Below are 13,944 nucleotides of genomic sequence, written 5' to 3'. Positions count from 1 at the left end.
TATATCATATGTTGTGTCATGATAAATTGTTAGCATTTAATTTGTGGCAATTTGTGAGTTAAAATTAATCAAAATGATTAGAGGTATGATTATAATACAGTTTGGCCTCAGTAAATTTTGTATATCAAGATAATTTGGCAGATATTAAAAAAGAGAGACTAGATTATTGTAGAAAGTATATTTACATGTATCATGCTGATTGTTGACGGGAAATTAATTGTCACCTTGGATTTGTAATCAGATTTAAACTTCCCTTGAATTTAAAGATTACCAATGTGATGAAACTTTTTCAACTTCTCCGGGAGATTATCCTTAAACAGAACTGGATCTGCCCTGAATTCAACGGTTTCCAAAGGCATGTAGCCATAAATTTCTGTAAATTCATTGATGCACTTTGATCGAGCATTCAAATGATAAAGTACATCTTTGGATAACATTCCGCCGTTGACACATTCGGGACAACGGAACTTTTTCCTTGGTGCCACTTTAATTGGTCCTTTTCCGGTGACATTGGAGACAAGAAAATTCATCGCGATATCTTCACAATTCATCTGAGCATCTACTTGATCCTTGATTACCTTTGGCATCTCAAAAGTGTATAAATAATTGTAAAACTATGAAAGAAACAACAATTAGAAAACATTGATTTGAAAGGTTCCATCAATTAAATCAATTAAGCAACAAACCTTATGATAAAAAGCAGCTCCCGTTAGAACCATGGAAACGTCATTAGTCCATTCAGACTCGTAGCGATATTTATGAGTAAAATTATTCCACCGATGAACCCGAGAAGGAAAACCAACGATTCGATCAGCAAACTCTCTCCATACTTGAAAAGCAAACTCAAGTTCGTCTGGTGTTAACATTATAATATCATCGTCGATGGCAAGAATGGCCTCAGTTTCGATATCTTTAAATGGATAGAATCGATTGGATAATTTGTTCTTTTTAGTTTTGATCACTTTCAACGGAACGCTAATTTTAGGCCATTCGTCGGCAAGAGGAGGGTCTTTTTCTTGATTATTCCAAATCACTAAAACTTTCACACAACTTGGAGCTTGAACAACTCGATGAATGACTTGGTACAAACTTTCCACTCGGTCGTAAGTGAGTATCACCGCTGTGAAGCCTTTATAAGGTCTAGATGATAATTTTGGGTTAATCAGAGAAAGAGGTTTTAAATGGGAACCGATTTTTAGATGATTCCATTTAGATCGAGTAATCACCGATTGTGGGAATATCCTTTCATTGATCAAAGATAATGTTGACAATGTAATCGATTTAATTGAGCTAAAATATCGTCTCCAAATAGAAACCCCTTGCTCCTTCATCTCAGTGATACGATCGGTTGATATATCGTTTAAAATGTTCATCAAACGATGAAAAGCATGTTCGGTAATTCTGATTGATATACTTCGCCAATCGATTTTATCTTGAAAGGGGAGCACATAATTGTCCATAATTATCACCGGAATACAGCCCATCATGAGAGCATCGCTGAGAAATGGTGATCCTAAAAATGGCGTTTCCATGAATAAACAGAAATCGGCAGAGGTTAAAATCTCAGGGTATTTTAGTTTCAAATTTCTTTGGTTATTACACCTCCAGGAAGATATATTAACTGTCAGATCACATTGAGATTCTAAAAGGATTAATTTATCAGAGTTGTCTTCCTCCATTTTGGTTAAAATTTTTTTGGCAACCGGATTAATAAAAAGATTAATTTGTGGGCACATTAAAAGCCAATGTCTTCGACCGTAACTGGTTAATTTGACCTCATCATCGGGTGAACGAAAAATGTATTGATTACTAAAAGGACTAAACACTGGTATTGATAAATCAAATTGTGGACGGAAAGACCAACTATCGAAACCTCCTGAGGCAATCATCGCTTTTCCAAGTTTAATATTTAATCGATGGTTATAATCAGGATTAGAGGATGGAAGAAAATTAAAGATGAGATGATTTCTTCCATCGTCATTCCAATGAGATAGAGAAGCAAAAATTTTCGAAATTTCTTCAGGTCGCAAATAATTTTGACTTAAAGTGTCAACTGTTGGAATAAATATACATGCCGATCTTGGATCATCAACAAAATAATCACTTTCTTGAATCGCCTTCAATAGTTGATGAAATTCCTCAGTAAATTGAGCCGAAATATCTAAACCACCGTTGTCTTGATATCTTTTGATTGGATAAAGGTAAACTTTTAATCGACCATCATCTGGATCACAAAGATAAACATCGAAACAGTTAAAATGATTACATCCTTTCACCGTTTCAATTGCTGTTGGCCGAGTATTGCCAATGATGATTGTTTCACTATTTTCTGGATCGATTAATCTGAAAGGTTCATAGTAATGGTCAATATCATATCCATTGTCGGAGTTTCTATTGGAGAATATATTGATAAACAAGAAATAGATTGCTTCCAGCAGAGCCAAGAAGACAAGAAAATAGAGTGAAAATTTAACGATCAATCTGATTTGCTTCTTGATATTAGAAGATGAGAAGAAGAAATAAAATTTCATTCTTCTAGATGGTTCAAAGTAAATCTCATCTGTTTCGACTTAAGAGACAACATATCAGGAGCCAAAACCAATAGAAATATTTCATCACTGGAACCGAATCTATTAAATAAAAGAAATAATAATTATTAATCAATCGGTTGATAAAACACAAAAATTGGAGAGAAAATAATTAAATGAATGGGAAAACAGTTCTAATGAGGAAATCTATTGGATTAAAAGTAACATTTAATGACCATTAATTACCTTTGATTAATAAGTATTGCAATTTGAAAAGAAATCAACAAAATTAACCATTTAAAACCACAATTAAAACGCAATTAAGTGAGTTAATTAAACTCAACGGTTGAGTTTCAACCCCAAGAAAAAACTGAAAAAATGTAAACATTTCACAGGAAAACAAAGAAGGCGCCAAGTTTAAAATTCGAATTTTTTATTTTCGTGAACATTATGATATTGATAATCTGAGAATCTCGACAAGTCTAATTGCAATTATATTTAGATTTTAACTCTGTTAACAGAAATTCAATTACATGAAGCTTTTGAATAGTCACAATACTTATATGTCTAGTATTTGGCAGTTTAGGATATACTTTTGGATCATTAAATCAACGAGCTAAGAAATTAAGATCATATTGATAATTTAATTCTCGATTCGCGATTTAAATTTATCAGATTACTAACAATTTAAAGGGGAAACATTTCTAACAGTTGAGGTTAATTGTTAATAAGATTATTCTTCGTTGGCGTTAATTTCTGCCCAACTTTCCTTCCAGGTCAATTCAATCGGTTTTCCAATTCGAGCTGATTCCTTACACGCTTGAGCTACTTTAGTGGCCGCCATCACCTCCATTGGTTTTACTTCAATTGCGCTCAAACCTGAAAAAGCAATTCGTTAATTAGTATTAGGCTAATGAGAGGTTTATAATTTACCTTTGATACAGTCGACAAAATGTTCTAATTGATTAGTATAAGATTCAGTAAATCGGGAAATATGACAATGATGATAAGGAACTGTAGTTGATCCCGATTCAGAATCTAGAGTAACATAAGTTGGTCGAGTTGAAGGTCCAGTTAACAGACCTTTAGAACCGAAAACCTCGAGTCGTTGGTCATAACCATAAACAGAAGATCGAGACATATCGATGGTTCCTAAAACACCAGAGGTAAATTTAAGAACCACAACAATAGTATCGTAATCGCCTGAATCTCGAATTTCAGGATCAAAAGCTGTCCCCGTGGCGATAACAACATTCGGATATTCACCAACAATCCAACAGATCAGATCAATGTCATGTATCGCTAAGTCCAGGAAAATATTAGTCGATCCTTTATAAGCTGAATGACGAAGTGAATCTCGGGAACACATTTTAACCCCATGAATTGTACCGATCTCTCCCTTTTTGACACGATGTCGAACGATACGAAACGCGGGATCGAACCGTCGATTCATAACAGTTAACACAGGAAGATTTCGTTGTATTGCTAATCTGAACACTTTTTCAATGGCTTCGATGCGCTCGGCTAATGGCCTTCACACATGACCGCTTTTCCAGAACTCAAAGATTTAAGAGTTAGGGACTCATGAAGTCCCGTTGGAGTGCTGATGATTACAGCATCCACATCGGGGTCACTAAAAACTTCGTCGGCACAATTAGGGTGAATCATCTTTACGTCTTTAAGGTTGTACAGGTACTCGAAATAATTTGCACGTTCGACACAAGATTCAACGCAATAGACCAATTGAAGTCGTGGATTTTTCAAGACACGATCAATCCAAACTGTTCCAATTCGACCTAAACCAAACAGAGCCACACGAACTCTACTTTGATCATAGTGTAAAAGTCCATCTTTACCGACCAATTTGACCGCTTTCTCTATTTTGTCTGAATCATGAACGTAACCATTTCGAAGGACCTTCCAACCAGTAGCGTCTCTTTGATATCTAAACATTTTCAATGATACAAATTTTTTAATCAAATTGGAAAATCACAATTAATCTAATTTACTCTCAATTATTATAATTAAAGATCAATATTAAAAAAAATCCATCTAACTGTCACCACGATGAATATGAAAATAATACTATGAACAGTTCAGTTGATTTAAAATAATGATATGAAACTGATCATAACCTCTAATTATCACGGTGATCATGTGTATTAGATTAGTAATCAATAGTAATCAAAATATGAACCATTGTTTCAATCGGTCCAATGATCATAATTAAAGCGAAATAACAACAAAAAATTAACATGAGTTATTCATGTAACAATCAGAATCAAGAATTATGGTCAACCAACTGTGTTCATGGTCATTCAGGTGTAATTATATATTCACTAGCAAATGACAATTTTAATTGATCAAATAGACCTGACAATCAAGTGAATTCATTCAAAGTGGAAAGGCATAATCAACAATCAAAAAAAGAATCAAGTAATTAGAGACTGTGATTAAAACGGATTGAAATCAAATTTAGATAAAAAAAACTCCAAGAAAAAAGTATCAACTTACTTTTGGAAAAGGAAATCGTATTCACATCCAAGTCTGATCATTACTTATTCTTGATTGTTCACAATTAACCACAAATGATGAACTATTCCAGTTAAACTTTGTACCAAACTCAATTACAATTAAAGTCCAAACAGCAATTAAGCTCAATGAGTAGACTAGAGATTCTCTTATATAACAATTAAAAAGTATTCTGACAGAATTGATCCAACTTTTTCTAATCATTTGCTCCCTCTGATGATTGATATTAATTATCATGGGTCCTAATTAATTGTTATCGTTTATCCTTCACCTAATCTCGATTAATTGTTCACCTTCATCAATATTGTCCTAAATACTATGGACCATTAATTAATCGCCAAAATTTGATTATACAAAATTAACGATATATCCAATCAAGATTCATTTTATGATCTCATCTTAATTGTTTTACATTCAAAAATTAATCTCTCATTAATTATGCTTTGTTTGAGATTTATGAATGCTATGAATTATTTAATTTGATCATAACTTTGCACACAATCAAAGAAATTAATTGTAATTGTTGAAGATCTAAACTTAACTGATTATTTGAGCTTCGTGACTTTCAATTTATTTTTGATTGTAGATACTTAATTAGACAATTAACAAACCATGAAAAGTTGAAATTGATCACCTTTAATTGCTTCGTAAATCAAAAGTATCAACAATTAATCAATTCAAATCCACTCGAGATCAAAATCAATTTCGATTTTTTCTGATATTAAACAAAGAGATTCCGATCTATTAATCATAATATTAATAAATATTAACTTGATAAGTTTAATTCAGTTGATTTCAAATGCTTAAAAAAATTTCGAAAAAGATTTATCTAAATTACAATTTACGCCGATGAAAGCATTTATCGAGAATTGTCTTGGTATTGGAATTGTTGAGAACTCAGGATCAAAATCATTTTCTAGAATAATTAATAAAGTGATTCAACATTTGCCTGAAGAGAAATTGGTTGAAGTCTTTTTCCTCGATTGGGGAGAAACATATAAATTCCCTGAGAAATTTTGTTTTACAATCGACGAAAAGCTCATCAGGCGATTACCATTCCAAGCAATCAAATGTTCGTTGGTCGGTGTTGAAGGAAATGTCGGCCCAAATACTATTTATGATTTAACTCGAACCTCTGACGAATTATTCAAACACATTCTTCTCGAAAATATCGATGGAACTAAAGAAAAGGGTTAAATCGATTTGTTCATATTGATCCTTTCGGTGTGCGATGTCCGTTTGAGAGCAATTATTTTCAAGTTAAACTGGATCGCCTGTAATTAGCTAATCACAGTTTAATCCATTCTCACCTCTAGAAGGGAAACAATTTAATCAATTTGATCATCCAAATCATGTAATCAACATTACATTTACAGCCATTATCATAGTGATCAAATCAATTGTTTCCAAGTTGATACAAATTCACAATTATGTACAACAATCACTGAGACTGATCAAAATAATCATATTACAATTAACCCAAAGGAAAAAGTCATCACAATGATTATCAGGAAAGAGACAAAGGTAACAATTAACTAATTTACGAATTTTTTTCTAATTAACAATTAACCATTAATATTAATGCCATGTAAATGATAATTATCTTTTATTGATCACTAATTTATTGTTGAATATGGACAAGGTCAGTGTCAAGGTTAATCATAACCTAATTTGCTTGGTTGATTTCATTTAAATCCATCGAGTTTCATCAACTAATTAAGTTGATTATCAATGAATAGTTAATCACAAACCCAATGTATCCTCTATTAGCATATTACAAATGATTAAAAGTAACCATGGTTAAATTAATTGTCTCATAATTGTTGCTACGACTTGATGGTGACCAAAGACACCAATTAATGAGTAAAAATTGATGACAAAATTTACAATTAACTTTGTTTGTCTATTAAGACAAAACGGATTAAATAAATTTTATTAATGGCTATAATTGGATGATTAAGAAGACGAAGAAGAATTGAAAATTAAAAGCAATTAAATACAATTATTTACAATAAAGTTGATCAGTTAATTGTGATAGTCTAATTTAACTTTGGCATCTTAATAAAACGGCAGCATCGGACATGGAGCAGCCAATTAAAAGGTCAGGGCAATTATCGTTGTCCACGTCAATTGTTGAGTAAATACTGGACCCAAAACTGGACAATCCAAATGATTTAGAGGAATCGATTTTCTTGAATTGTAAGAATCAAATTAAAAAACAATTTAGCATATGATCAACAATCAATCAACTATAAATCGTATCATTTACCTGGAAATATTTTCTACTTGATTTAATTGTGGAACCAGAATAAATATAAACGGAACCTGATCCTTCATTTTCCTGTGGAGCTCCAACAGCAAAATCTAAGAGAGAAAATTTATTCACTGATTTAGTTAATTGTTGATAATAAAATCATATAACATTTCCAATTACCATTAAAACCATCAGAATCAAAATCACCAATTGTTGCTAATGATGAGCCAAATCGAGATCCGAAAAGTGAATCTCCATCAATGGTGATTGGCGACTCATTTAATTGTTGACCATCACTGAAATAAACATAGACTTGACCACAATCGCCCCTTGGGTTATTTTTAGGCATATAAAAAGGTGCACCAATTAGTAAATCATCATAACCATCAGCATTCAAATCAATTGATTGGATTGAGTAACCAAAATATTCACCAAGTTGATGACCATCTAGATCTTGAATAATTTCACCATAATAATCATCTGAATTTGGTGACATGATGATAACCTAATATAATTTTCAATATAATTGTTGATTAATCGTATAATTTGTTAGATAATTTTAAACTTACTTGGCCTTTTAATTGTTTTCCTCTTGGAGCACCAACAACAATTAACTCAACTCTCGATTTGAAAAAGATTCCAGTTGCTAATGAATAACCAAGGTAAGAATCTTGATCCAATTCTTTAATTGTGTTTACTGTTATGTTTGCTGATTGTTGGTGATTTAAATTGTTGGTTAGTGATAATATTGCTCCACGGAAAATATCAAAACCAGGAATTCCGAATACAATTGAATCAGAATTGTGATTGAATGTCGATGAGAAACCAAACATTTCATGAGATTGCAAAGATTTGAATGACGTTTTTTTAATTGAATTTGAAGTCAATGCTAAATTGTTTGGTAGAAAATTGTAATTAAATCAAATCTTATTGTTAATTACTTTGTCTACTTACATTTTCTGCTTCGAGGTGATAATATTTTCACCAATTTATCGTTAATTGTATCAACTAGGAAACAAATACCCGTTGGTTGTTGATTGTTGTAAGCATGAAGGTGACCACAGATTGTGATTAAATTGTTAACTTGATCAACGGCTAAATTTAATCCAAGATTCATCCCAGAAGTGAACGGAGTCTTAATTTTAACCAATTTACTATTATCTAACCAAGAGAAATCAATTAATTGTGATTTTTGATCATTGATCAACTTACTTACTTTTTAAGTCTAATTGAATTTCGTTACATTCTGATGATTTCCAGTTATCATTAACAACACAGGAATAAACTAATCCAGTTTGAGGAATTGTAATTAAATTTGAACTACCTTTAGGAGCTCCAATGATAAACCTAAAAGTTAATCAAATGTAGCTTTAATTTAGTAAACAATTAACAGATCAAAATTACCTAATTCTGTCCTTTGATTTAGTTATAGCAACAGATGATCCAAAGGCTTGGTGATTGTGATTAACTTTAGGAGGTTTGAATATAACTGCATGATCAGTGTCAAATTTAATTGTAACAATATAAGAAAAGTTAATTAGTAACATGAAAATTTCAAATGAATTGAGATAAATCATGATTAGAGAAACACTTAATTAAAATCCTGAGGAAAACGTTAATGGTGATTGGGAAGAGACATTGATCAAAGTGAGTGAGAAATTAAATTTTGTGAAAAGTCAAACTGATTATCTAATTTAGTTTGTTAATCTGTTGACCAGCAAAGGAAATTAATTGATTAGATTAGATTGATTTTGAAGACAATTTTTGTTTTATTTGATTGATTAAAATATTATACCAAAACAATTGATTGTGTGTACAATTTATTAACTATTGGATTTTAATTAATTCAAGATAACTGACATGATTAAAAGGTAAACCAATCTATTGCTTAATTAATCATGGATTATGATGCTTTCATTTTGTTTAATTGTTTTAACATGAATAATTAGTTGAGTCCCTTTTGTTGTTGAATTGGTTGATTAGCTGGTTAATTTTTAAATCAACAGGTAGACAACATTTAATTGCATTAAATTTGTACTTAAAATATTAACATAAACGAAGTAAAGAAATTTAGAAAGAGAGAGAGAGAGAGAGAGAGAGAGAGGAATTTAATTGCCATAATTATCCTCATTCTCATCATCATGGCAACGGCCGTTTGTTTAATTCCTTGCACTGGATTAAGGTGAAAATTCAATTGAATGATTTTCAGATGAACAATCAAAATTATCAACAGGAAAGTTTAAGGAGCTTTATTTGTGTTGGATTCCAATGGGAGATTAATCAATTGTTGTTTAGATGAAAATTACTTGATCTTTCATCTTGGATTTTTCGAAGGCAGATTTAATTTGGTTGAAAACTTGATCCGGTTTAAGATCAGCATCAACTGAAGAGTGGATTCCTCTCTTGATATAATAAGAAACTAACGGTTTGGTAAGATCATCATAGGTTTGTAGTCTTTTTCTCAATGCCTCCGGGTTATCGTCAGACCGACGGATCAAAGGTTCACCAGTTACCTGTAAAAATATATGAGCCAACAAGGAAGTAAAATAGATAGAATTAGTATTTCGAATTAAACAATAATGTTAACAATTTGATACTCACATCATCAATCATGTCTTTTTTTGGAGGATAAAATTCTTCATGATAAGTTCTACCACTGGAAGGATGAATAAGACGACCACAAATACGGCGAACAAGTAAATCTTCATTAACCTTAAATTCAATAACTGAATCAAGCTGAGTATTTCTTTTCTCTAGTAAATTATCCAACTGAAAATAAAAGGAAACAAAGAGATGATTAGATTAAAATCAAGTTAAATGAGAAAAGAGAACGAGATAAAAAAAGTCGAGTCATGATTGTTAGATTTTCTCCAGTATAACGTTTTCCTATGTTCATATAACAAGGTGATTAAAATCTAAAGTCGGTGCCTCAATTTCAAGACAGAGATTAAAGATTCGATAATCACTAAGAGTTGATTTGATTGGAGATATATTTTGAACTTGATCAAAAGTTAACATAGAATCCAATGTATTTTCACCAATACACACATAAGCACCAGTTAACTACAGTTGGGTAAATAATAAGACAATTAATCTTTGATCAGTTTAAATCAAAATCATCTCCATCCTCATCTGAAACTTATTACCAAAAAAATGATCATTTTCCTTTGTATAATTACTACACTAGATTGTTGATGTTTACATGTATTACATGTTTTGACTTGTTTTTTTTTCTTTTGTCTCTTGTATGTCAAGTCAATGTCAATTATTACTCAAGTTAAATTACCTTCTCAGCTTGAACAACAGTCCGTGGAAATCCATCTAGAAGAAATCCATTCCCACATTCAGGTTTATCCAGATTGGAATCAATCAGTTTAACTACCAGCTCATCATCAACCAATTTACCAGAATCCATTATATTTTTAACATATTTACCCAAATCTGAACCAGATGAAACCTCCGCTCTAAGCATATCACCAGTAGCTAATTGACAAACACCATAAGTTGATTTAACATGTTGAGCCTGAGTTCCTTTACCAGAACCAGGAGGACCAAGGAAAACTGCATTAATCCCACTTCGGTTGGAATAGAGTTTCTGGTAAGCAAATGTTGCACGAGCTCGATCACTAAAATCAGGAGCTGATTCCCTGTTAGAATTAGATGGTGGCATCTTCAACGCGAATCAATCACAAAATAGAAAAAAAATAAAACAATTACTACAATAATTTCAAAGAAAAATAACCCAACAATCAAAAAAGGAAACCAAATCAACTAGAATATTAAAAGACCAGAAAAAAAAGTCAATCCAACAGATGGAAAAGAATTTAAGTTGTTTTCTTTTCTTTTCCACCAGAGGCGCAGTGAATCGACGTTTGTTCTTTTGTTTATCTCATATGTTAATCTTTCAGTTTAATTGTTTTTCCTTTCTGATTATCGATCAACTTTCTATTCTTTCTTTTCTCATGAGTAATACTCGATTGATTTAAATTGTGCCATCTTTTATTGAGATTCATCATTGATCAGAAAAGTGTATCATCGTAACTTGAAACAATTCTTTGGGTTTTCATCTTTGTTTCTCTCCTTAACCCTTACCCAGCTTCTAATCCATTGACTCTCCTTGCCGATGGTAAACAAAAACTGATCAACGTAATCAACCTTGATTCAATTATCACCAAATGAATCTGTAAATTTTTACGAGAAAAAAGTACCTCATCTACTGGCCTCATTTCCTATCCTTTACTGTTTTACTTTAGTCGTTTTGGTTTGCTGATATTTTCGCTTTTTGTTTTGGAAAAAATATTCTCAGACCAATAAACTTTATATACTAACCAGAAAACCGGAAAAGATGACTAGTGAAAACAAACTCGGAAACAATTCAACTGAAAAGAAACAATCGGCTGATGTTTATCATGCAAAATCGAAACAACGTCAATGGACCAAATCATTTTTAGCGATACCAATTTTAATTTTATTTATTGCCTTTTGTTATCAATCATATATTTCATCATTCAGGCCAATTGAGAAGCGGCTGGTGGATACATTGAATAGTTTACTTGCTATTGAAAGAGATGGTCAAGTTAATGTTAATGCTAAAATTGCCATTGGTTATGGAGCTTGTCTTGACTACGTTGTACCTTCTCGATGTTTAATTTTAAATCATCATAAACCACCAGTTAATCCTTTTCACCATGTATCAGTTGATGATAAAGATGAACTTCTCGAAGTATTTGCTTACTATTTTAACCATGGAGCTGCAGCTGAAAGGTACATTAACAATCAAAGTTTATTTAAAGAACTTGTCTCAATTAGTGAAACCTGTGATATTTTAAAATCTATTGGAGGTAATGCACCAATTATGGCTTCTCGTTTGGCTAAAGAAGGGATCAAAAATATCTTACTTGGAGCTCATATGTCACCTCAATTGAGTAAATATTTGACCTCAAGTATAACCATCGCTGGACCTTCAACGGAAACCGATGATGTTCATCTTTTAATTGAATATCCAACTGGAGAGAATTGGTTAGACCTTTACTCATCTCCAAGAGCGAATCGTTTTATTGTACATAATGATGATAATAATCCTCTTCTCAAATCATTGGAAATATTTCACCGACAAATGAATAACTTTCAACCTGATTTATTTGTTATCGGAGGCTTACAAATGATGGAAGGTTATCCAGGAAATAGTGAAAAGAAACGCTCTCGATTGGAGAAAGTTAGTTCATACATTAAAGAAAATTTCAAGCATCGTGGTGATAATAAACAGACCAAACTTCATTTTGAAATGGCATCTTATTCAGACGAAACTATCCTTCGTGATATTATTCAACTGATATTGCCCCATGTTGACTCGCTGGGAATGAATGAGCAAGAATTACCTAATCTTTATCAAATGTTAACCTTTGGCAATTTAACTCTGGTCTCTGATCCATATCCTCGAGTTGCTACAGTTTTGGATCAAATGAGGGACATTTACGAGGCCATGTTTTCCTTTACAAATGGTCGGATTAGTCGGATTCATGTTCACACTTTAGCTTTCCAAGCAATACTAGTTCATGCCAATTCTGATTGGAAAAATTCAGCTGCTGCCGCTGCTAAAGCTGCTCTTACTTCACATCGGCATACATGTGGATCTGATGAGATTGACTCAGCGAAAGCGAGACTAATCATGGATGAATCATTTTCAACAACACGAAGTTCAAAACAAAACATCCAACGAATAGTTTTCAATTCAAATGTTCCAGTAGCCTGTTGGTCAGAAACTCTTGATAACAAGCAGAAAATTCAATTCTGTGTGGCTCCTGTTCTGGTTTGCACCAATGTTTTACAAACTGGAGGTGGAGGTGATAATGTTTCCGCCGCTGGTCTTGTACTTCAAATTTAAAAAAAAGGCAACAATATGACCCATCTAATTATTTGATCACGAAATTTATCTTTACCCATCTTTAGATAAGAGCTTAGAACAAGAATTGTAATATTATTCAAAGGAGACTTATATTCCACATTATTTATTGATTCGATATTTTCTTATCAAGTCAAAAAAGACCAACAACAATTTGACCATCGATTAATACTAATCATTATTTTCATCTCTATTTATTACTCTAATTGCTGTAATTGATCATGGAACCAAAAAAAAAACAAAGCTTATCCACTCTCATTTCATTTCGGATTAAAAGTTTATCCCACTGTCATGAAAATAACATAAAATTTGCGGAAAAAATCTTGATAATAAAACCCAATTAACTCCGATAGTTAATTTGTTGTGAAAACAATTAACAATCTTATCAGTTTATGATTCTTTATGGACGAAAAGCGGATCAAGGAAAATTCAATATAATGTTTGTTTACAATGTTGGTATTCATCATTTATATTACATTAATATTAAGAAGAGAGAGAGAGAGAGAGAGAGACAATTGGTTAATTGTAATCCATTAGAAAACAATTAAGAAAAAAATGACTGGAATCGGAAATTGATTAATTGTATTTTCTTATAAAACAAAACAGCGGAAAAAAAGTCAATTAGGTAATGAGGAAAAAAATAAACAATCAGATGATCAACAAGGTAAGGGCAGTCTAATTGTGATGATTAAAAATAAATTGTTGATTCGAAATCATCTTGATTGAAA

General features: G+C 31.9%; 5 protein-coding genes across 5 annotated transcripts; 1 reads left to right on the top strand and 4 right to left on the bottom strand.

The window, feature by feature from the left end:
- Window positions 1-4: 4 nt before the first annotated feature.
- Window positions 5-2,910, bottom strand: LOC128386615 (exostosin-2-like). Its single transcript, XM_053345674.1, has 3 exons — window positions 2,775-2,910; window positions 687-2,630; window positions 5-614 (listed from the first exon to the last, which is right to left on the bottom strand). The coding sequence occupies exons 2-3, from the start codon at window positions 2,529-2,531 to the stop codon at window positions 261-263; spliced, it is 2,199 nt and encodes a 732-aa protein (XP_053201649.1). The 5' UTR covers window positions 2,532-2,630; window positions 2,775-2,910; the 3' UTR covers window positions 5-260.
- Window positions 2,911-3,152: 242 nt separating this feature from the next.
- On the bottom strand, window positions 3,153-5,336 carry LOC128386618 (inositol 2-dehydrogenase-like). Its single transcript, XM_053345677.1, is given in 4 exon segments — window positions 3,153-3,407; window positions 3,462-4,061; window positions 4,064-4,473; window positions 5,043-5,336. Coding segments are annotated over 4 exon segments (1,197 nt in total). The 5' UTR covers window positions 5,084-5,336; the 3' UTR covers window positions 3,153-3,261.
- A 1,613-nt stretch (window positions 5,337-6,949) lies between these two features.
- Window positions 6,950-8,981, bottom strand: LOC128386560 (integrin alpha-4-like). Its single transcript, XM_053345608.1, has 7 exons — window positions 8,719-8,981; window positions 8,531-8,661; window positions 8,269-8,475; window positions 7,884-8,203; window positions 7,495-7,819; window positions 7,330-7,424; window positions 6,950-7,251 (listed from the first exon to the last, which is right to left on the bottom strand). The coding sequence occupies exons 1-7, from the start codon at window positions 8,889-8,891 to the stop codon at window positions 7,105-7,107; spliced, it is 1,398 nt and encodes a 465-aa protein (XP_053201583.1). The 5' UTR covers window positions 8,892-8,981; the 3' UTR covers window positions 6,950-7,104.
- Window positions 8,982-9,063: 82 nt separating this feature from the next.
- On the bottom strand, window positions 9,064-11,127 carry LOC128386563 (adenylate kinase-like). The gene is made up of 3 exons (XM_053345610.1): window positions 10,601-11,127; window positions 9,916-10,083; window positions 9,064-9,827 (listed from the first exon to the last, which is right to left on the bottom strand). Exons 1-3 carry the CDS (start codon window positions 10,982-10,984, stop codon window positions 9,606-9,608), a joined length of 774 nt encoding a protein of 257 aa, XP_053201585.1. The 5' UTR covers window positions 10,985-11,127; the 3' UTR covers window positions 9,064-9,605.
- A 106-nt stretch (window positions 11,128-11,233) lies between these two features.
- On the top strand, window positions 11,234-13,596 carry LOC128386556 (ADP-dependent glucokinase-like). Its single transcript, XM_053345604.1, has one exon. It carries the CDS (start codon window positions 11,660-11,662, stop codon window positions 13,196-13,198), a length of 1,539 nt encoding a protein of 512 aa, XP_053201579.1. The 5' UTR covers window positions 11,234-11,659; the 3' UTR covers window positions 13,199-13,596.
- Window positions 13,597-13,944: the final 348 nt, after the last annotated feature.

This window comes from Panonychus citri, unplaced genomic scaffold (assembly GCF_014898815.1).
Source record: "Panonychus citri isolate SS breed McGregor unplaced genomic scaffold, ASM1489881v1 Contig00072, whole genome shotgun sequence".
Lineage (NCBI taxonomy): Eukaryota > Metazoa > Arthropoda > Arachnida > Trombidiformes > Tetranychidae > Panonychus > Panonychus citri.
This window is presented reverse-complemented; position numbering and strand designations above follow the sequence as displayed.

Coding starts and splice junctions, on each gene's coding strand:
- LOC128386615 (XM_053345674.1), bottom strand. CDS start 2,531: ATGAAATTTTATTTCTTCTTCTCATCTTCTAATATCAAGAAGCAAATC. Junction 615..686: donor GAGCTGCTTTTTATCATAAG/GTTTGTTGCTTA, acceptor TTTCTTTCATAG/TTTTACAATTATTTATACAC.
- LOC128386556 (XM_053345604.1), top strand. CDS start 11,660: ATGACTAGTGAAAACAAACTCGGAAACAATTCAACTGAAAAGAAACAA.
- LOC128386563 (XM_053345610.1), bottom strand. CDS start 10,984: ATGCCACCATCTAATTCTAACAGGGAATCAGCTCCTGATTTTAGTGAT. Junction 10,084..10,600: donor CTGTTGTTCAAGCTGAGAAG/GTAATTTAACTT, acceptor TTTTATTTTCAG/TTGGATAATTTACTAGAGAA. Junction 9,828..9,915: donor AAAAAGACATGATTGATGAT/GTGAGTATCAAA, acceptor ATATTTTTACAG/GTAACTGGTGAACCTTTGAT.
- LOC128386560 (XM_053345608.1), bottom strand. CDS start 8,891: ATGATTTATCTCAATTCATTTGAAATTTTCATGTTACTAATTAACTTT. Junction 8,662..8,718: donor AAATCAAAGGACAGAATTAG/GTAATTTTGATC, acceptor ATTAACTTTTAG/GTTTATCATTGGAGCTCCTA. Junction 7,425..7,494: donor TGATTCTGATGGTTTTAATG/GTAATTGGAAAT, acceptor TTTCTCTCTTAG/ATTTTGCTGTTGGAGCTCCA.